Below are 21,321 nucleotides of genomic sequence, written 5' to 3' on the forward strand. Positions count from 1 at the left end.
TCGAAGGGAGCTACCTTTGCCTGCTATGTGTTCTGTGTTTGGAATTGGCTATCTTCTCGGGTGTAGAGACGGAATCGAGTTTTGAATGAATTTGTCTCATCTGCGGCCCAAGGGACGGCCTCTAGATAATAGAAGAAAGACTTCGACAGCGGAAGTTCCACGCACATTCATCCAGAATAGTCAAACAACCCACATTAACACCCGACCATGAGATCCCTATAGGCAGCACGCACCGATGCTTGTCAATTGCGCCACACGCCGGAGCTCAACTCGGCGACGCTCGGCTGAAACTGCCAGAAGCGCACGCGCAATTCGTCCGGCTGACAAATTCAGCATGCCCAGGGACAGGAAGTCAATCCGATCCGAGACCAAAACCGCCCCGCCCACTCCCCTTCGACGCTACTCCCAAGACCCAAGCCCCCATACCAAGCCCTCCACCAAGCCACCAGCCACCACCACCACCACCACCACCACCAACAATGCCTCTAAACGTCCTCGTCATCGGCGCCAACGGCTACCTCGGATCGGCCATCAGCCGCGCCTTCCTCCGCAGCCGCCCCCCACCAGTACCACCACCAGCACCAGCACCACCATCCCCTCACCAAACCACCACCACCACCCAACCAACATCATCACCACCCCCACAAACATTCCGCGTCTACGGCCTCATCCGCCGCGCCTCGGCCGCCCCCGCCCTCGCGGCGCAGGAAATCATCCCCCTCGTCGGCACGCTGTCCGGCCCCGCGAGCTCCCCCGCCGCGCTGCGCGACAGCATCGTCCGCGCCCGACTCGCCCCGCGCCGCTGGGACGTCATCGCCGTGTGCACGGAGCCGGCGGACCGCACGGCGCAGGCGCGGCACTGGGTCGATGTGCTGGAGTTTGTTGGGCTGTTGTCGACGACGAATGGTGATGGTGGTGGTGGTGACGAGGATGCAGGGCGGCAGCAGCAGCACCACCGGCCGCTGGTGCTGTTCTCGTCCGGGTGCAAGGACTACGGGACGACGGGGCGGGAGGGGGAGGCCGGGCTGGCGCCGCATACCGAGGGGAGCGGGTTGGCGCCGTTTGAGATGGTGAGGGGGCGGACGGAGGCGGCGGTGAGGGCGTTGGCGGTGGGGGGTGGTGATGACCGGGCGTTTGACGTCGTGGTGTTGAGGGCGACGCCGATTTGCGGGTACAGTGGGAGTTACTATGGGGCGATGATGGAGTATGTGGAGGGGTGTGCAGGTGCGGCTGCGGCTGCGGCTGCTGCCGGTGGTGGTGGAAAGGGGGACGGCGTGTTGAAGTTTGCGGCGCATCCGGGGACGATTTTGCACGGGATGCATGTTGATGACTGTGCGGATGCGTATGTCGCGCTCGCGAGGCTGGCGCTGTTTGGAGGGGCGGAGGGACGCCGCGCGGTGGCGGGGCAGGTGTTCAACATCTCGGGTAGGCGGTACGAGACGCTGCGGGAGGTCGGGACGGTGCTCGCGAGAGAGTACGGCTTCGAGAATGGGGCACGGTTTGGGGTGGCGACGGCAGAGATACCGTCGACGGTGGATGCTCAGGGGGCGGATATGGTCTTCGGCTGGAGTCAATGGGTCGACAGCACGAAGATCCGAGAGCTGACTGGATGGAGCGATTGGAGACCGCTGTTTTCAGAGAACTTGCACGTCTATCGCTTGTCTTATGAGGCTGCAAGGGACTACAAGGATGACAACGTACAAAAGATCAGGAATAGGATGAAGGGGGATTGGGGAAGCGGAGATTAGGACTTGAAGCGCACATGTGGGCGATATACATGAGTTGGCGTCAGTGGAGGAACATCCAGCCGCTCTAACGAATGACATGTCAATATTACGTGAAGCTTATGTCAACCACTAGACCCACTTGAAATACTAAATTCGCCTTTGTTGACCGTCATGAACATCAAAAGCGAAAGTCACATGTCGCATATAACGACTTTGTAATACGAGCCCTTCAATTCAGCGGTAATCCACACGCCATGCGTATCAAAGAACGGAGGTGCCCCCTTCGTCCGTAGACAGCATAAGAAAACCAGCGGTTCCAAACACCAGCGTTGTGAAGAAATGCCCATAGCTCGCCTGCCTTAATCCGTGCTTCCAAGTGATTATCGTGTCCACAAAACCCGTGATCGTCCCACATACCAGCACCGTACCGACTGCCCTCCAATCCTGCCTGTATCCAAACGCAATTACAGATAGGCCGGTGGAAACATTGCGGGCGCCCGTGGCACCTATGAAGTGGTACCAGGAAGACTGCTCGGGCAGTCCAAACCGTCGGGCGAATCCTGGTCCGGTGAATTTGGTAAGGGCGGTGCAGCCAGTTGTGATGCCTAGGGCGCCGATGGCAAGGCTGAAGGCTAGTGGGGGGGATAGATTGGGCGGCATGGGCGATTTGAGGGATAAGACGTATGTTTCGCTTTGTGGTCTTGAGCTGTGGTGAAATTTGATGCTTCCGGGTGGAGAGTGGTGATTCTTTTGACGTATAAATAGGCGTTTTTCCCCTCTTCTCCGAGGGTGAGGGATGGATCGCCAGCTTACTTTCCGCATGCGGGAAGCGGCAAGCCACAGATCCTCCAAGGTACTAACCTCATTCATAGGTCGTAGATTCTTGCTGAAACCAAAGATGGGAGATGAGAAAAAACTATGTGGACAGAAGTCACCACGACGACAGAGCTTTTCCACCGTTAGATAAGGTGAAGACGCCGGGATCAATTGATCTCCGCGGGGGTGGCCTCCTAAGTGTCATAAACATAACTGTAGTATAGGTACGGAGAGACTCGAGGCTGAATATTTTATCCTTTAGTCTTGTGACTTAGAATGTGGAAGAGTTATAAGCATTTATAGAAACTTACACAGACCTCTTTCTCTTGCGGGTTGGAGACAAAAAAAACTCAACTCAAGTAATTGGGCATTCGCGCATCTTTGAAGTTTATGTTGCGGTTACCGTCGGATGAGATTTCTCGGCTCATTCACATGCTGTAGGTACGCCTGGTCGCCCACGAACGCCTCCACGACAACAGTAGCGTATTTCCACTCGGTTGAAATTCAATCCACACACCAAAGTGATTTGTCTACACTGTGTCCACACACATTCACGTGCATGTCGGGCGAAGTTTCTTTTGGGAGGGCGAGTGATGGAAGGTGTCCCGATAAAGGGAATGCATTGCGAGGAAAGTGGTGGCGTCCGCTCATGGCTGAAACGCAGCCAATACTTATCATAGGCGTGGCAGTTACCGTCATCATTGGGAGCTTTATCCCAGCTTACGAAGTGACCAGTCAAAGAGCGACACATGCAAAGTAGCACTGGAGAGGTTTCTCGAGCAAATCTATAATACGCAGGCTGACCCCGCCCACTTCCCGGGCCGCCAACTCCTCCAAACCTGCCGTTCATATCTGGACCAACTTCTCTCTGTGCCCCTCATGGCTCTCACTCCAAGCAGCCGAGGTGGAGCGAATGACGCCTTTGCAGCAGTGGCCGGCCAACAGTCCACTAACCGCGCAGCCTTGTTGTTCTACGAGTTCGACTCTTCCGCCCATGTATTCGAGGCGATCAAAAATAACGCAACGTTGAGGGAGGAGACGTCGTGGCAGGAACATGACCCTAGTGTTGTCCGAACGGTAGGTTGAATAGAAGTTTCCGACGTCAACAAAGAAAAATGCTAATGTTCACAAACCACCAGCCCGTCGTCGAGAGCCCCGGCACAGGGGAAGTCCAACCGGGGATCAATCCGAAACCCAGTGCCACATGGGAATGGGATGACAAGGAAAAGCTGTGGTACATGATGTGGGCTTTCGCCGGAGATACCTGGTGTGTATATCAGAACGGTTGCAAATACAAGTTGGATAAGGCCAACGTCTGGAAATCGGAATAACGGTCATAGCCTTTGACTCAGTTCCTTCGCCAAAGGCTCGACCGAGGGACATGCCGATTCCGTAGCAGGTATTCTGGGAATGAAAACGATGAGCCTCTCGGTTTATGTAGCAGAAGCATCCTTGTACTGGGTGAGTGTTGTGTTTGTGCTGACACACACATGCATACGAGTGATGTGAGGAGAACCGAGAAACACAAAGTGCAAAGCGGTTGTGATACTACTGGATCCACGCTAACTCCCAGCCTTCTCGGGAATCAATACCAAGGCTGCGCCTCACCTGCAAGGCTACGAGGCTCGGAACCAATCTGGCTTTGGCTGCTGCCTAAAATCACTTTCAGCCTTGCTACCAGAGTTTCCTGAGCGCACACCTGCCGAGTTGTATATGTTTGTCGCGGAGTGAAATTCGAGCTGGGGTACTAAAGCCAGCCCGGGCTCGCCACCCTTTCGCTCTCTTTGAAGCTATTCAGTACGATCTATTTCCATCTCTATTGCAATGAAGGTCTCTATTCTGTACCGCAAATACATCGATGGCCCTTGTAAAGACGCCTGCAGAACAAGAGGACACGGCAACAGCGATGACGCCATAGTGGTCACAAAACCAGGCTCACCAAGTACATGACGAAGTTGCGCCCAACCTGAAGCGCGGTATATCAGTGGCGACTATTTTCGGACAACTCGGGGTGGCATTGCAGGCGAACTCGGTGACGCTTCGTTTCGAGCAAGGGAGGGGTGGTCGGGCTTGATGCCAGCTGTCGGCCACGACATTCCAGCTCAGCATCGGTGTAAGCAGTAGAGAAAAGTATGCAAATATTTACTGCGGTTTGCTGAGAAAACAACCTCCTCACGAGTCCATCTTCATACTGACAACTCTCCCAAACAAAAAAAAAAAAAAGTCTGTCTTCCCCCCCCCTCTCCCTCCTTCCACCAACCCCTCCCCCAACACACACCTCATACCGCGGGCACAACCTCACTCCCATCATACCTCCTCGCGCCCGCCAGCTTCAACAACCGATCGTTCAGCACGGGCTTCTCCCTCGGCTCTGTCCTATTCCGCGGATCCTCGCTGCCGTCCTCCAGCACCGCCCGCCCCTCGCGATACACGATGTTGTCGTGCGGCCAATGCGTGGTGCCGGCCCACTTTGAAAAAATCTTGGCCTTCTCCGCCAGCTGGCGCTCGCTCGCCCACGCCGCGGGCGCGTAGCTCGCGTACACGACGGTGCGGACCGTGTCGCTGCCGGGCTGCGGCTCGGCGCCCCAGTGCACGGTGCGGCTGTCCCACAGGAGCAGGTCGCCGGGGGCGGCGTCGACCTTGCGCGGCGCGCAGCCGCGGGCGGCGAACCACTCGAGCTGGCGCTGCGAAAACATGTACAGGTCGCGTTTGGACCAGTCGGCGGGGTTGGTCTGGGTGGCGAAGAATTCTTCCATGAGGGCGTGCGAGCCGGGGTAGACGACGAGGCCGCCGTCGCGCGGGCCGCTGGGGGCGAGGTTGACGACGCCCTGGACGCAGCAGGCGCCGGAGCGGTGGGGGCTCTGGTCGACGTGGGGCCAGGCGGCTTTGGCGGGGTGGGCGGCGGCGTCGGCGCGGAGGTGGGGCGGGAGCGTGATGTTGAGGGCGTCGAAGGAGACGAGCAGGTCTTTGGTGCCCCAGAGGAGCTCGAAGGCGCCGAGCACGCCGGGCTCGAGGCGGACGTCCCACATGAAGGCTTCGTGCGAGACGCAGTAGGCGGAGAAGGTGTTGATTTTGGATTGGACGGGGAGGTTGGCGGCGGTCCAGGTGCGCGGGTCGTTGAGGGAGAGGGGCGTGTCGAACGAGGTCAGCCAGGAGTGGGCGCGGTCGCGGTATTGCGAGGCTTTATCGGCCGGGATGGCGGATTTGACGATGGCGTAGCCGTCGCGGAGGAGGTCGTCGCGCCAGTCGTTGTAGGTGGCGGTGACGGGTCTGGTGGCGGTTGAGCGGGGGGCAGTTTGGGAGAGGATCATCCATTGGGGGAATCTGTCTTACTTGAGCACTTTGGCTTCATTGTCGATGGTCGTCTGGGTCGTGGTCGTGGTTGAAGTCATGGTGGTGGTGTATCAGGAAGTGGGGTACGTGCTCCGTCTGGCCGTGGGTGGAGGGCTGAGAAAAGGGATGAAGAAGCCTACATGGGCCATTGCGGCGGTTGTGTATATGTAGTGGTCCTTGGAGTGCATCACATGAGCTTCTGTCCAGGGCGGTACGTCGGCGTTGGAGCGACAGGCTGCGATACCTGTTTCGTTGGTGGGGGGGATGCAGTAGCACGCAAGATAGCACATTTCTCACCCAATCGATGCCACCCGTCGGCTCATCCATGGCTGATCTCCGGCCGTTGATTCATCAATTCGCCGTCTCTGCCTCTGTTCTGCCGTGAACAGCGAAGGTTGAAGCGAGAGTGCCAGGTTGGCGCCGTATCCGACTGGTCTGGTGGTTTTCCCGGGCGCGTCCCGCGTGTCGAGCTGCAGTCCGAGTTGATTACTCATTCAATCGACGCCTGCATCATCGGTTCGTCCGTTTGTTGTCGGCCCTTCCGACAATAATGTATCGCGTGGCCAACGTCTTCCATCACCGACAGACCGATATAGCGCCCGCGTCAAGACAGCGAACTGTGGGAGTGTCAAAGTATTAGAAAGAAAATGCAAACCCTTGATTGGATTGCAGTCGCCCGGAGTCTGCGGTGAAGGCTGAGCAATACAGAAGTAGAAAACTCCGTCTGGAAAAGCGCGCCCTGGGTATTCCAATGCTTCCCTGTAAACAAACCAATGACATAGCCCGAAACTCCCAAGCAATTTCGTAGCCAAAAGACCCTGATTTCCGCAATCTTGGACGTTGCGACAAGCGAAAGGAAAGGACAAAGGAAAACACACAAGCCTCGAATGAGCATCCTAGCGACGCTTGCCGTTGCCTGCTGGGTTGCCCTTGGCATCGATATGGAGAATCGCCCTGCACTCTGGACAATACCACGTCTCACCGTCCTTGATGCCGTTGGGCAAACCGACACATTCGAGATGGAACCACTCCTTCTCACACTATGTACGGCAAAGTCAGTACAGCTTCCAGCAAAAGAAATATGATTATACACCGCTTACGTTGTCATTATCACAAGCGACCATGGCCCCATAGCTCACGTCCCCACAGAGGCAATACCTGGGCTCGTTCGGGTCAATGTCCTCAATCGCCTCGTGCTGCATCATATCCGCCTTGTCTTCCGTCTTCCGAACCTTCTTCCGCGGAGCCGTCGAGCGTCTGCCAATGACAACCTTCTTGTCCTTGGTCATTGTCCCAGGCGCCGGTCGTTTGCTACGTCGCACCGAAAGACGTGGCCCGGACCCGGGCGTCCCCGCCGACGCCGTCCCAGAGCTCGGTTGATCCGTGGGAAGCGGGATGCTGACGTTGCTGCCGCGACGCAGCTCGCGCAACTCACGGGGCTCGCGCTTGATCGGAGGCTCGGCCGAAGCGGCCTTTATGGCTGACCCGGCCCGGGATCGTGGACGAGCGTGATTTTCTGCAGGAGTAATGCCGCCTTCCAAGGGTGTCGACGCTTTGGGTGCCACTGACGTGCGGCGGGAGCGAGTTCCGGCTGCGGTCGTCGAAGGAACGGTTGGATTCGGGGCTTCGACTGGAGAGGTGAGGATCGGAGTCTGGGTTCGGGTCGGGGGCGCGCTCGGGGCGTGAGGGGAGCTTGGCCCTTCTGGCGCAAGAGGAACCTGCATGGTCGACGCCTCGGCCGTCGGCGAGCTCTGCGGTCGGGTGGCTGTCGGAGAAGGGGTTCCGGCATTGTCGGGCCTGGGCGGTGCCGGAGGGCCCAACTTCAGCTTCTTGGGACCCGACGGACGGGGTGCGGTGTCTGGAGGCTGGGAGGAGCCCTCGTTCGGTTCGGGCTTGGTGGGGTCGGGAGTCGAGTCTCGCTTCCGCTTCTTGGCCGACTTGGACTTGTCTTTGACAAGGGAAATGGGGGTCGGGGCAGGGCCGTCGAAAACGTTTTTGATGACGGCGCTGGCCTCGGCCATTCGACGGCTGGCGTCTTCGATTTCCTGAGCGTCGCGGGCTGCTTGCTCACGCATGGAAGCCTCTCTCTTGAGCTTCTTCATCTCATTGAGCTTCATGCCCCGGTTGATCAGATTGTTGTCTTCCTTGCCGAGGGGTTTGAAGCTCGTCTCACCCGGGTCGAGGACCTCCTTGTTGGGGTCCATGGGCGACTCGTCAAGGAACGGCTCGCCCGTCTCCTCGGCCATCTCGCGGGCCTTTTTGTAATTCTCCCACCCCCGTCCCTTGCTGGACAATTCGCGTCGGATCATGGTGTCGCTGGGCTGCCAGATGGCGTTCTTCTTCATCGTCTTGCGCAGCACGGCCATTTCGTACTCGGTCAGCTTGTGCCACGGGGCATACTTGCTGCCGGGCTTGGCGTCGGCGGGCGGGGGCGTCAGCTGGGCCAGGGCGTTGCTGGTCGAGATGCCGGCGACGGAGCTGTGGACGTTTGTGCCCATGCCGGGGGTGCGCGGGGCGCGGCCGGCCTTGTTGCCCTTTTGCTTCGGGCCCTTGATCTTTGGGATCTTGACGCCCGACACTGTGTCGATGTCAATGTCGCCATCAAGATCAGACGCACCGTCATCCCAATCAGAGCTCGGCTGCGGCGACTCCAGGTTGCGCTCGACCGACTGGCCCGGGGCAATGCCTCTGGCCGCCTCCTGGGCGCGCTTCCGCTTCCGTTCGCGATGCTTTTGCACGCGGGCGGTCGACGTGGGCCGCGGGCGCGTCGTGGCCTCGCCGTAGTTGAAGGTTATGCGCGGCGTCCGCTCCAGCTCGATCTTGCGGCTGCGGGTGGCTTGCGGGGTGGCCTGCGGAACGGGGGTGGGGTCGCGCGAAGGCGGCTCGGGCAAGGCCTGCAGCTTCTTCTTGATGGTGACGAGGCGGGTGGCATGGCGCTCGGTGTTGTCGCAAAGACGGGCAGCCTCGGCGTAAGCAGACTCGCGGAAGCGCTCGGCGTCGATGAGGGCCTTGGATATGTCCTTGCGCAGCTGCTGGGCGTCGGGGCGCTCGGCCTGGGGGAGCTTGGGGAGATGGCCGTAGATGACGGTGAGCTTGTGGACGCGGTCGGTGGCATCGCAGTACAGCTTGTCCAGCTTCTCGATCAGGGTCAGGGAGCGGGCCAGATCGGAAGGGTAGAACTCGGTGTAGTCGAGGAAGTCGGTGACGGTGGCCTGGGCGTCGGGATGGGCGTGCGCCTGGGTGGTGGGCATGTCGGGCGGCGCGTCGTCCATAGCAGGCGCGTTACATGCTCCAGGGCGCGGGTGGGCGAGTGGCAAGGCTGCGCAACAGACGGCGGAGGCAATTCAAGGGAAAACAAAAGAGTGAGAGTGTGGCGCGGAAGCGGGCGCAGGGCAGTTGGGGGGAGATGAGGTGTTGTTGGCGAAGCGGTACCCAGGGCGGCAGCGCGGCAGGGCGGCGTGTCGCGGGAACGGTCGTGCGGCCTTCCCGATGCGTCAGGTCCGTGCGCGGCCAGGTCAGGTGCGCACGCGTCGCCTCTCGTTTTCGCTCGACGCGCATCGCCCCGCAGCCAGTCTCTCTCTCTCTCTTTGCCCAATGCGCCGCGTGAGGTCCTTCTCCCAGCATTCGCGTGGAACGAGGCGGCTGTGAGCGTCCGGGCTGCGCATCTCTGAGGTCCGGTATCAGAATTGCCTGACTGCCCTCTGTCTCTTTTCCTTCTCCAGCTCGTCTTCAGCTGATGTCGATGTGCTCGAATTGACGCTGCATGCAGCTGTTCTTGTAGAGTTTGAATCGATGGGTGACTGTATGTTTCCACCGCTCACTGTGAGTTGCGTCCGCCTACCTACCCCTTCGGCCTGCCTGTCCAGCTCTGTCCTCGTGCGGCAATGCCGACCGCATGCACCACCACAGCACCTCCCTAAACATCACCATCGCCGAACACAACACATCGCTCAACGTCAACTTCTTCCATTCGATCCCTGCCGGTGCAGCGTCAAAGCGCCTCGCAATGCCTTTGTCCCGCGCAGACAGGCTATTGGGCCTGCTCAGCCATGACATCCTCGCCCTACCCAAGGCTCCCTCACCGCCCGTCGACTCTGAACCTCACTTTGCCAACCAGGAAGCACAGCCGTCCACCGAGTGCCAAGCCCAAGCCTCACCCGAGCCCAGCTCGTTCGCCGACACCAAAGCCCCTGCTGAGAACATCTCGGCTTTGGCAGACGCCCTCTCTCTCGACGACCGCTCGCCCTCGCCCGACGGTTCCGACAGCTCCCACGAGCCGGACCCCTACGACGACTCGCCGGCTACGAACCTGTACCGCGGCGACCTTGCGCCTTGGGGCGAGGCCTACGTCTCCATCCTGGTGGCCAGCAAGTTTCCCTACAAGTTCTTGAACCGCGCCTACTCCGATCCCGTCGCCAAGAAGTTCTTCGACCGCAATCAGTTTTGGGAAAGACACTGGGAGCTGTGAGTTTTATGCCGTGGCCAGACCCTGCGTCGGATGCCTTCACTGACCCGTGTCTGCTGACAGGTACTACGTCTGGCCTCCTGCCGACGTTGCGAGCAAGCCACTCATTCTCATCACCCTCACACAGTTTCAGCTTCTGATCCACGAGATCAACCAGTACAAGCGAAACCTCGACTTCAAGCTAACTGACTACCATCGTGACTGCGGTCTTATCCTCGACATCCCCCACCCGGCCTTCACTCCGCGTTTCCTTGGTTACTCTTACTCTCGTGACGATTTCAACGACATGGAGCAGCGCAGGGTGCCCCCCGCCACCTACAAGGCTCCGGGTGAGCCCGCCCGCCTTCCCGTAGCCGACAAGCCCACTCTCGAGGCCTACAAGGCCATGATCGAAGACGCCATCCAGCTCAACAAAGCCAAGAGCAAGGCCGCCAGGGCAAAGCGCAAAGAACAGCGCATCACTCTGCAGCAGAACTGGGGCCGCTCGCTCAAGAGAACTCAGCGCTACCTGGGCCTCCGTCCTGACAGGACCGACAGCTCCAGTGAGTTCGAGTCATGTTTCACACCCGGCCGGGTACGAGGTGCTGACTGTTGTGCAACCTAGAGCGTCTTGAGGATCCGTCGCTCAACTGGGCTGAGCTTCAAGCTGCGGAAGCCGCCCACTACAAGATACCGCCTATCGAGTGCGAGAAGCCCGCTCCGTTCAACTTCGACAAGAATGTCATCTTCATTAGCGTTGACATTGAGGCGTTTGAGTTCGACAATAACAAGATTACCGAGGTTGGCGTTGCTATCCTTGACGTGCTGGACATCGTGGACATTCCTCCCGGCAGAAACGGCGAAAATTGGTTTAGCAAGATCAGGGCTCGGCATTTCCGTATCCACGAGCATGCTCACTTGGAAAACCGCCGCCACGTCGCCGGCTGCGCCGATGGCTTCGAGTTTGGCAAGAGTGAATTCGTGCGCCTGGCCGAAGCTCCGTCGGTCGTTGCGTCATGCTTCAGGCCCCCGTACTCTGCCAAGCTGACACCGGCAGAGGCTCAACGACTGTGGTCCACCGACGGCTCCTCGGACCCGCTGCTTGATCCGTCCATTGTCAACGCCGATGGGAAGCGCAACCTCATCCTGATCGGCCACGATCCCAACCAGGACATCAAGTACCTCCAGAAGCTCGGTTACAACCCACTGAACCTCTCCAACCTAGTCGAGGTCCTCGACACCAAGTTGTTACACCAGCATTGGAAGCGTGATCCCAACGGCACCTCCCTCGGCAGAATCCTGGCCGACCTCGACATCATCGGCTGGAAGCTCCACAACGGCGGCAACGACGCCGTCTACACGCTACAAGCCCTGCTCGCTCTCGGCTTGCGCGAGGCCACGTCCCGCGGCAGCCAGCAGGTCGAAGAACAGCGCAAACAAGACCACGAAAAGCGCATGGCCGACGCCCTCGCCGAAACCACCTCCCGCATCAACGACGAAGCCGACGGCTGGAGCAGCCCCGGCGAAAGCGAAGCCGACGCCGACGCCGACGGCGGTGGAGCCGGCAGCAACGGCAACGGCAGCAGCAGCGGCAGCCCCTCCGTCGCACCCACCGGCAGCAGCCACACCGACAACCCCCTCGACGCCAGCAGCGACCGCATCTTCGTCGGCAACCTGCCCTACCGCGCCACGCCCGACGACGTCGCCGCCTTCTTCGCCAAGCACGGCGCCGTCGCGGACGTGCACCTGCCCGTCAACCACGTCACGGGCGCCGCAAAGGGCTTCGGCTACGTCAGCTTCCGCTCGCCGGCCGAGGCCCGGCACGCGCTCCAGAAGAGCAAAGGCGTCGAGTTCTGGAGCCGCGCCATCCGCGTGGACATGGCGCCGCCGCGCGAGAAGAAGAAGGGCGACGGCCGCGGCAGCAACGCCGGCGGTAGCAACAGCAACGGCAACAGCAACAACAGCAGCGATGGTGCTGGCGCTGGGGCTGCTGCTCGTCGCAGCCAGAGGTCTAGCCGCGGCGGCACGCCGCCTGTTTCGCGCCCTGGAGGCACACCCGTCCGCATCACGGATCCTGCGGCCCGGGCGGCGTCGTCGTCGCTGCAGAATAATACTAGGCGTCAGGGCGGTGGCAAGGCTCCTTCTTCTGAGGGTGCTGGGCGTCGTGATGGTGACGGCGGTGGCGGTGGCAGCGGCGGTGCTGGTGTTGGTGGTGGTGGCGGTGCTGGTGTTGGTGGTGGTGGCGGTGCTGGTGTTGGTGGTGGTGGCGGTGCTGGTGTCGTGGATCACCTCACCGGCGCGACGAAGAATTATACGAAGCAGGATCTGCCGAATGATTGGTGGTGAATGAAGGGAGGATTGCGGACGTGGTGGGAGTGATGGGTCTGGATGGAGTTTTGCTTTTTTTTTTCTCAATCAGGAGCAATGATGTTATGGCACCAGGGGGGATATGATGGAAAGGAATTTCGGGGTCCACGATTGAGTTTGTGGCCTTGTTGAGGAACAGGCGTGGTGGGTGAGTGGTGCGGTGGCTGCATCTTGCTTAGACAGAGAGAGGGGGGGATAACAACTTTGCATTATAGCATCTGCGGCCAACATCAGCGGAGTCGATGGGGTGCCTTTCGGTTGCGTATGTATGTGGATATTGGAGTCGTTTCAGTAGTTTTGAAAATGGAGAAGCTGCTGAATACTCCCACTCCCTACCTCTCCCCAGCTCATCGTACCCGAACAAACTTTACAGCAGAACCTAAGCCCCTCGCTCACAATCCTCCTCACTCGCCCACTCCCGCATGTGAAAGGGGTGAGGGTGTTGAGATACCGCCGCTTTTGGACGTCGACGAACGGCGAACGCCTACACGCCGTGCATGATCTTCCCTTTCCCCTTCCCCTCCACCCTCCAGAACCGAGCCCATGCGGCTCGAAATGCGTGCTCACCCGTCGACATCGCGAGGCACCCCGTCGCTCGTTTCGAAAACGTCTATAACAAGCACAACGGTAGCAACCAGTCTAATTGATTTGAAAGGGGAGAAAAAAACAACAACAATGAGAACCGGGTAACATTCGCTAACCAACGTCTGCTCCCGACAAAAGTCGCCCAACACCTTGCGCCTCAGGAACGCGCAAAGAAAAAGCGAGAAAAAGAAAGAAAAAAAACACACACACACACACACACACACACACACACACACACACACACACACACAACCCCCCCTCCCTCAGACAAACATCAGCCATCACACGTCGGCACCTCCAACAAGTCCCGATACTCCACCTCCACCCCCTCACGGAGCAACAGCCTCCTCTTCGACAGCCGCCTCCCAGCATGCAGACACCTCACCTCCGCCAGCCGCTCCATCTCCCGCAGGTCCAGCGTCCCCCTCACCGGCCCGCCCAGCTCGTCCCCAGGCAGTCCCCTCCTCTTCCCGCCGACGTACAGCTCGAGCCGCTCGAGGGCGTCGCGCTGCTCCCGCAACGCGGCGGCCAGGCCCTCGGCGCTCCACGCGAACAGATTGACGCCGTCCGGGTAAGTGTCGGACGACGACGCGGCATCCGGGGCGGGGGGGTCGACGGTGAGGGCGAAGTCGGCGAGGGCGCGGGGGCACTCGAGGATGCGGCGGAGCGAGGGTTCGTGGAGGCGGCAGTTGGCGAGGCGGAGGGCGCGCAGGGCGGTGGAGCGGCGGTGGCGGCGGTCGAGGTGGAGGTAGCCGCCGTTGCCCCAGGTGGTGCAGTGGCTGATGTCGTGGTTGGCGATGGAGAGGGTGCGCAGGGTGGGGATGAAGAAGACGGTGAGGCCGGGGAGGGGGGCGCGGTGGCGGTCGGGGCCGAGCAGCTGCGCCGAGAGGGTCAGGGTGGTGAGGCGGGGGAGGATGCGGCGCTCGGCGTCGGGGGCGGGGTGGAAGATGTGGGTGGCGCGCTCGAAGGTGCGTTCGAGCTTCTGCTCGTGGCGGCGCCACTGGTCGTCCGAGTCGGGGTCTTCGTCGTAGAAGTCGCCGTACTCGGGGAAGTAGGCGGTGGTCAGGTGCAGGGACTCGAGGTTGTCCATGTACTCGAGGGCGTGGCAGATCTTGGACGGCTTCCACAGGTGCGGCGGGGCAAACGGGGGGTCATGGTTGAAATGCCATAGCATGTGAGTGGTTGCGTCGACGGTTAGGCTCGTGACGCGTTTGGCCATGGCGGGGTTTTTCTTGCAGCATCGCTTGAATTTCCCCGTGCGCCGCCGGCGGGAGAGGGTTATGTCTTTGTACATGATGGGCTCCACGATGCGCCTGAAGCGGCGAGAGACGCGCATGAGGGCGGCCTGATCGTGTTGCCAAAGGCAGTCGACTATCTGCCGGAAGAGGCTGTCCGGGAGCGCGGACATTGGTGAGGGTGAGGATGCCATCTCGTTCATCATCGGCCAGGAAACGCGACGTGACGCGTCTGAACGCGGTCCGAACTGTCTCCCGCACGGAACGCGGGAAGAGTCAATGTAGTGCACGCGTTCCGGCGTCTTTCGAGGCTTTAACGGGGATAAGTCGCGCTAAATTTGGATTTTGGAGGTTGAATGGCGTGTAACCCGAGCGCAGAGTACGGACTACCTGGTAGACATTTGTGCCGGATCAACTCCGGGCCATCGCCGGTTCCGTGGGTAGGCAGCTATCGTTAGGGTGGAACAATTATCAAGCTGGCTCGTTCCCTAGGCGACCGCTAGCGTGGGGTTTCATATATCCATCAGAGGCCTGTCTTACGCAAATCTATATCAGATTGAGCGTATCGACACAGCCATCGTCTGTTGTGAAGCCCTCCTTTTACTTATGCGTGTATCATGGCTTCGTGCTACGCCGAGTTCCGTGATCTACAGCGCATAGATAAAAGTCCAAGTAGTATCATGCGGGGAGACTTTCTTCCCCGCACGCCCTCGATCCGAGGACCCAGATCGTCCTCCACGTCGAATGGGAAGTTTATCCGTGCTTACGCACAGCTTGTCTGTGTGCTTGTTGAACTGTGCTCGACACGAGACCATCTCACAGAAATGTCTTCTCGTTACCCTGCATGTGACGACGGGGGTATATAGTGGCTTGTTTGTTCCCGGGGAGTCTGCTCTGGAAATACTGCACGTCTGACCGGGAGGATCCGTTTTCCGCTACGATGTTTTCTGCCACATGGTCTCTGGGCCGTATAGGCCACCCGATTGCCAGGCGCTGCGGCAAATTACTCCATCCGGATTTCTGCTCGCTGCAGACGCGCCGCAGCGTCGCTACCAAGACCTACACCTTGAACAGCGGCGCCAAGATGCCAGCCATCGGCTTCGGTACGTTCCAGGACCCCGACGCCCAGGAGGCAGCCGTCTGCACTGCATTGAAGACGGGATACCGCCACGTCGACACCGCAAGAGTGTAAGCCCGTGCCTCGCAATGTCGCAAGCTCACCGTTCATGATTCATCCAGCTACGACACGGAAATCCAAGTCGGCAAAGGCATCAAGCGCAGCGGCGTTCCCCGCGAAGAGATCTTCCTCACCACAAAGATCTGGTGCAACAGCCACCATCCGGATGACGTGGAACCCGCCCTTGATGCCTCGCTCAGGGATTTGGATACCCCGTATGTCGATCTCTTCCTGATCCACTACCCATGCACCTTTGCGCGCGGAGAAGACCGCTTCCCAAGGGATCAAGTGACCGGCAAGATGAGCATGGGCGAAACGACGTACGTAGATACGTGGAAGGCCATGGAGCGGTTGCTCGGAACAGGAAAGGCGAGAGCTATCGGCGTATCCAATTTCAGCAAAGGGGAGATAGAGACGTTGCTCCGGGAGGGGAGCGTGGTAAGTTGCCCCATCTCCAGCCTAGCTTCAAAAGGATCGCCTTCTTACTTGGTCGTTGCTACACAACAGACTCCGGCTGTTCATCAGATGGAAGGGCATCCTTACCTCCAGCAAAAGGCGTTCAACGCTTGGCTCAGGTCGAAAGGGATCCTCGTAACGCAGTTCAGCCCGCTGGGGAATCTGAATTCTTTCTACAGGGAGGCTTCGTGGAGTAAGCCCGAGTCACACATGGACCGCATCATAGACCATCCTGTCCTCCAGGAGCTTGCCACAAAGTATCGGAAGAGCCCCGTGCAGATGGCGCTGGCGTGGGGTGTGAACTGCGGCCGCTCCGTCATTCCGAAGAGCGTGATCGAGTGGCAGATCAAGCAGAACCTGGAGTCGGATTTTGAGATTGAAGATGAAGATATGCATAGGATTGCTGACATGGACATCAAGGTAAGGTTCAACGACCCGAGCGAGGATTATCAGTGGCGACTCTACAGCGATCTTGAAGGCGTGTGAATGGGATGTGGCCAGGTGCAGCGAGTTGTGTCGTAATCTTAGCGCCTTCTTCCTTGGATTCCGTAAAAGTGATGATAGTCAACTAGCAAGAAAGCGTCCGTTGTGTTCGTCTATGGAGCGTCGGTGGTGCTGTTTCGGTGTTGATCATCACCGTCTTGGAATTTTCCATCACTCAGTGTCGCAACGCTCATAATAGCCGGCGGTGTTGGGCTCGGTGCTGACTGGGATTTTCATGGTCAATTGATTGGTCGTCAGTGTAACCCAGCATGCATGGTCGCATAAGCCAATCACGGATTGGTAGATAGTTCGACCGCATTCGTGCCGACGAACGTATCAAGGGACAGAGCCTTAGCAACCGAAGACTTAGAGCGCCCCCGAGTGGGACCCGAGCGGCGAGCGGCGAGCGGCGGAAGGCTTCGGCGGCCAGGCCTGGTTTCGCATCGTGGTCCTAGCTAACGCAAAGCGTGGACTTTGTAAGACGATGGGAGTCGGCCTGTCGCTGCGGTCGTTAACCTCGGTGGGTGGTGAGCGGCCCGCGCACCGTCGGGCGGCGTCTGCAATTATTAATACCCCCTCCGGCGCATCCGCCACTTGGGTCAGACTCGCTCGCCCTCAACGCCCTCCGCCTCGACATCCTGTTCCATTTCGACATGCGACTTCTTCGCTATACCGGAGCTCCCTGGCGAGTTTCATGGCTCGCATCGCAATCCTGACTTGTCGCTAAACCATCATGGTCGCCGCATCCGCCTCCTTCCCACGTGGCCCGGCTGTCGCTCACGCTGCCCAGGGATCCCGCCCGACACTGTGCACGCCGAGCCCCACGGCGAGTGCACTTGCACCGCAACACACGACATCCGTTTCCTGAGTCGACCGCGAGCGATGCGACGGCTTTTTGGTACTCTGCGCATGCGTGACGCCCCGTGCAGATCACATGCAAGGCGATGATGCTCCAAGAAAGCCATACGACAAGGCGTCCACGGATCGCCGTAAGAGCGTGTCTCAGGCCGGGCCAGCAGCAGCATTTACCAACGCCGCCAGCAAGAGTGGTCGCTCGGCAAACGAACACGCGTCTTGTTTCGCCTATCGATGACGAGCTGATCGACCCTTGACACAGACCGGCTGGCTTTCCTCAGGGTCCTGACGGTAAGCTCCACGAAGAGTCCGAGCACCAGAAAAAGGGAGGAGGGATGAGACACAGCAGGCCCTGGGTCCTCACTGCAGACATCATTCGCTGTCTTCGCCTCGATGGCCTCTGTTGCGAGCGGTGAGTGGACCAAATGGCCGGGGCGTCATCGCAGCCAGTCAGGCCGGCCGGGAAAGCAATGACGCACCGTTTCGAAAAGAGCTGTAGTGTGTCTGCCTTGCTCGCCGCTCTCCACCACGCCGCTCCACCACCACCCCGCCAAAAGTAGTCAGGCCGGCTCCGTGCGAAGTTCCTTGCTGCAGGCAGCGTAGATCCAAATGTAAGAGCCAGGAGAGAAGCTATCACGCCGCTGCATCGTGTTGGTGGAGATTCAGAGTGCGCTGAGGCGCGCTCATTGCGTGCTGGCCAAGATGGAAGGACAACACAGCTCCGCCGCATACGGCACCATGTCCGCCGCCGCCGCCGCCCCGCCTCGCATGTCGCCGTGCTGTCGTCGTCGCCGCCGCCGCCGCCGTTTCTGCCCGCCGTCCGCTCACCCGACGCCAATGCCCGCCCCGTGGCATCACCTACGCCGCAAGCAAGGCCCTGCCCCAGCTCGTCTCACCGTCACTCTCTCTGTCTCTCTCCCCCTCCACCGGCACCGACGCTGAAATGCCATCAGCCCGGCCCCTCAACCGTTGCCGCCATCCTTTTCGCCACCACCACCGCCGTCAGTCACAATGCCAGTTGTACGCCCATGTTGTCCATCGTCGAGGAACTTCTCAAAAGAAGATGGCGACGGCGGACGGACAGTGGCAGCCCGGCCGGGCAGGTGGCGGACGGACGGACGGGGTGCGGGCGCACTACCGGCCGGAAGTTGGGTGCATGGGCGGGTGCATGGGCTGGTCTGGCTGGTAGCGCGCGGGGGCTTGGCGGGCGGCGCGTCGAGGTCCGCGCGCGCTGTGGGGCAACGGTGCGCTCGAACTGTGTGTGGGAGAGGAGGAGTGTCGGGACGAGAACGGGGCAGGGTGCTGGTCAAGGGGCCAGGCGGGCTGGTGCGGCGCAGGCTGAGAATATTATTATCGTTGGAGCGACGGGCTAAGCGAGCAGGGCCACGGCACGTGACTCGTGCGCGTCGCGTATTCGACGGGCATGCGTGGCGTGGGCGTATTCCTGGCCGGGCCATTGGCCGCCGGCAGTTGCTGTGGCACGCAGCTTGGCCAGACGCAGCGCGCACAACGTATGCCAGATTGCGCGGGTTGTGCCGCCGCCGCCGCCGCCGCCCCTAGGCGCGTCTACACGCTCTTGACGCGGCATAGGGGCGCAGTTTCAGCTCTACAAGCTCGGTCGACATATTGGCGCTTGGCACACTGGGCGAAAGGGGAGCGAAGAGTCGGGCGATCAGGCCAGTCCAGGCGATCAGGGTCTAGCAGCTATATAGCCATGGCGGAGGGCGTGTCCGACGCTGGAACGCCGCCGCCCTTTCTGCCAGCCTGCCAGCCTGCCAGCCAGATCTGTTTTCTCGCTGCTGCGCCCTCCTCGCACAAACAACCCCCAACGCTCCCGCCATGGACCGCCACCGCCTCGTCTCGCCGCGCGAGGTCGAGCGCCTCGTCGCCGACGGCCAGCTCATCGTCATCCACGAGGGCTACGCCCTGAAGCTGGACAGCTGGATCGACCGCCACCCCGGCGGCCGCCTGGCCATCCTGCACATGGTCGGCAGAGACGCGACGGACGAAATCAACGTGTAACTGCCACCTCCCCCCTCCCATCTCGCCTCCCATGCACCTCTTGGGCGAAGTGAGCAGCTGCGTGTTGCTGCGTGCGGAGTGTGCGAGCCCGGCCAAGTCGCAGACGTTGACTCGAGAGACGCATGCAGGTACCACTTCCAGAAGACCCTGGCGATCATGAAGGCCTATCGCATCGGCCGCGTCAACCAGCCGTGGACGAATCTCGAGCCGCCCATTCGGGCCGCCCAGGCCCCAGCAGCCCCTCACCGCAACGCCCCTGACACGACGACCACCACCACCCCCACCATCACCGTTGCCGACGCCGACGACACCACATCCGAGTCGAACGACGACGCCGCCTCCATATTCAGCCACAAGCTCGACCCGCTGAGCTCCAGCAACTCTAGCGTCGGCCTCTCCGACGCCGAGCCCGACTCCTGCACGCCCAGCAAACCCTGCGGAGACGTTTCCGACGCCCCCAAGACTGCCCCGGCCGGAGATTGCAGGCGCAGAAACGTCGCCACCGCCAAGCCGCAACAAGCTCTCTTCCCCACGGAGAACCTGTCGCGCACCACGTACACGGCTGCTCTCGAGCAAAAGGAGATCGCCGATGGCATCCGCAACTACCCCTCGCTCGATCCCGCCACCCAGCAGTCCATTCGCGCCGAGTATGACGCTCTGCATCGCCTCGTCCAAGAAAAGGGCCTGTACAAGTGCCGCTACTCGCAATATGGCAAGGAGATGATCCGCTACTCGGCCCTGTTCAGCCTGTTTGCGTATTTTCTGGCCAAGGAGTGGTACTTGACGTCGGCCGTCTTCCTGGGCCTGTTCTGGCAGCAAATCATGTTCTCCGCGCACGACGCCGGCCACCGCGGCATCACGGGCAACTTTGTCGTCGACACGGTCATTGGCGCCTTCGTCGCCGACTTTTGCTGTGGGCTGTCCATCGGCTGGTGGAAGAGCTCGCACAACGTGCACCACCTGATCACCAACATGCCCGAGCACGACCCGGACATCCAGAACATCCCGCTCTTCTCGACCTCGCCCACGTACTTCAAGTCGATTCGCAGCACCTTCTACAACTTTACCTTTTACTGGGACAAGGCCGCCGACCTGGTCGTGCCCTTCCAGAAGTACACGTACTACCCCGTCATGGCCCTCGCCCGCTTCAACCTGTACCTGCTCTCGTGGCTGCACCTGGTGTCGCCTCGCGCCGCCCAGCTGGGGTCGGCGTGGTGGACACGGTGGTTGGAGGTTGCCTTCATGGGCTGCTACTGGGCGCTGTTCGGGTACGCGCTGGTCTGGCGCACGCTGCCCGACTGGCCCACGCGCGTCGCGTTTGTGCTGACGTCGCACATGATCACGATGCTGCTGCACGTGCAGATCACCCTGTCTCACTGGGGCATGCCGACGGCGGACCTGGGCCCGACCGAGTCGTTTGCCCAGCGACAGCTGCGCACCACCATGGACGTCGACTGCCCCGAGTGGCTGGACTTTTTGCACGGCGGCCTGCAGTTCCAGGCGGTGCACCATCTCTTCCCGCGCATGCCCCGGCACAACCTGCGCGCCGCTCAGGTGCTGGTGCGCGAGTTCTGCGCCAAGACTGGCATCAAGTATCAGTGCCAGGGTTTCGTCGAGGGGAACAAGGTGGTGCTGACCAGGCTGGAGGAGGTGGCCAAGATGGTCGAGACGCTGGTCCAGTGCCAGATGCACATGGCCGAGACGGGCGAGAGCGGGCTGCATTAGAAGCGGTTGACTGACCTTGGAACGAACTTGCATGCATTATTATTGGTCTGGCGTTCATTATTTTTATCATTCGGGCCGAGCGGCGGATAGGTGCCC

At 60.3% G+C, this 21,321-nt stretch overlaps 8 protein-coding genes across 8 annotated transcripts; 5 read left to right on the forward strand and 3 right to left on the reverse strand.

Moving 5' to 3' along the window:
* Positions 1-479: 479 nt before the first annotated feature.
* Positions 480-1,748, forward strand: BKCO1_4100023 (nad dependent epimerase dehydratase; the record flags this gene model as incomplete). The annotated part of the gene is made up of 1 exon (XM_020275783.1): positions 480-1,748. The coding sequence occupies one exon, from the start codon at positions 480-482 to the stop codon at positions 1,746-1,748; it is 1,269 nt and encodes a 422-aa protein (XP_020128399.1).
* A 1,674-nt stretch (positions 1,749-3,422) lies between these two features.
* Positions 3,423-3,874, forward strand: BKCO1_4100024 (uncharacterized protein; the record flags this gene model as incomplete). Its single annotated transcript, XM_020275784.1, has 2 exons — positions 3,423-3,620; positions 3,683-3,874. 2 exons carry the CDS (start codon positions 3,423-3,425, stop codon positions 3,872-3,874), a joined length of 390 nt encoding a protein of 129 aa, XP_020128396.1.
* Positions 3,875-4,822: 948 nt separating this feature from the next.
* BKCO1_4100025 (phytanoyl-dioxygenase) lies at positions 4,823-5,935 on the reverse strand (the record flags this gene model as incomplete). The annotated part of the gene is made up of 2 exons (XM_020275785.1): positions 4,823-5,813; positions 5,877-5,935. 2 exons carry the CDS (start codon positions 5,933-5,935, stop codon positions 4,823-4,825), a joined length of 1,050 nt encoding a protein of 349 aa, XP_020128397.1.
* Positions 5,936-6,772: 837 nt separating this feature from the next.
* BKCO1_4100026 (map kinase kinase) lies at positions 6,773-9,148 on the reverse strand (the record flags this gene model as incomplete). Its single annotated transcript, XM_020275786.1, has 2 exons — positions 6,773-6,916; positions 6,977-9,148. The coding sequence occupies 2 exons, from the start codon at positions 9,146-9,148 to the stop codon at positions 6,773-6,775; spliced, it is 2,316 nt and encodes a 771-aa protein (XP_020128394.1).
* A 623-nt stretch (positions 9,149-9,771) lies between these two features.
* Positions 9,772-12,666, forward strand: BKCO1_4100027 (qde-2-interacting protein; the record flags this gene model as incomplete). The annotated part of the gene is made up of 3 exons (XM_020275787.1): positions 9,772-10,340; positions 10,405-10,883; positions 10,946-12,666. 3 exons carry the CDS (start codon positions 9,772-9,774, stop codon positions 12,664-12,666), a joined length of 2,769 nt encoding a protein of 922 aa, XP_020128395.1.
* Positions 12,667-13,546: 880 nt separating this feature from the next.
* On the reverse strand, positions 13,547-14,680 carry BKCO1_4100028 (uncharacterized protein; the record flags this gene model as incomplete). The annotated part of the gene is made up of 1 exon (XM_020275788.1): positions 13,547-14,680. One exon carries the CDS (start codon positions 14,678-14,680, stop codon positions 13,547-13,549), a length of 1,134 nt encoding a protein of 377 aa, XP_020128402.1.
* A 767-nt stretch (positions 14,681-15,447) lies between these two features.
* Positions 15,448-16,626, forward strand: BKCO1_4100029 (aldehyde reductase; the record flags this gene model as incomplete). Its single annotated transcript, XM_020275789.1, has 3 exons — positions 15,448-15,695; positions 15,747-16,122; positions 16,192-16,626. 3 exons carry the CDS (start codon positions 15,448-15,450, stop codon positions 16,624-16,626), a joined length of 1,059 nt encoding a protein of 352 aa, XP_020128403.1.
* Positions 16,627-19,317: 2,691 nt separating this feature from the next.
* Positions 19,318-21,225, forward strand: BKCO1_4100030 (fatty acid desaturase; the record flags this gene model as incomplete). Its single annotated transcript, XM_020275791.1, has 2 exons — positions 19,318-19,496; positions 19,629-21,225. The coding sequence occupies 2 exons, from the start codon at positions 19,318-19,320 to the stop codon at positions 21,223-21,225; spliced, it is 1,776 nt and encodes a 591-aa protein (XP_020128350.1).
* Positions 21,226-21,321: the final 96 nt, after the last annotated feature.

This window comes from Diplodia corticola (assembly GCF_001883845.1).
Source record: "Diplodia corticola strain CBS 112549 chromosome Unknown scaffold41, whole genome shotgun sequence".
Taxonomy (NCBI): Eukaryota; Fungi; Ascomycota; class Dothideomycetes; order Botryosphaeriales; family Botryosphaeriaceae; genus Diplodia; species Diplodia corticola.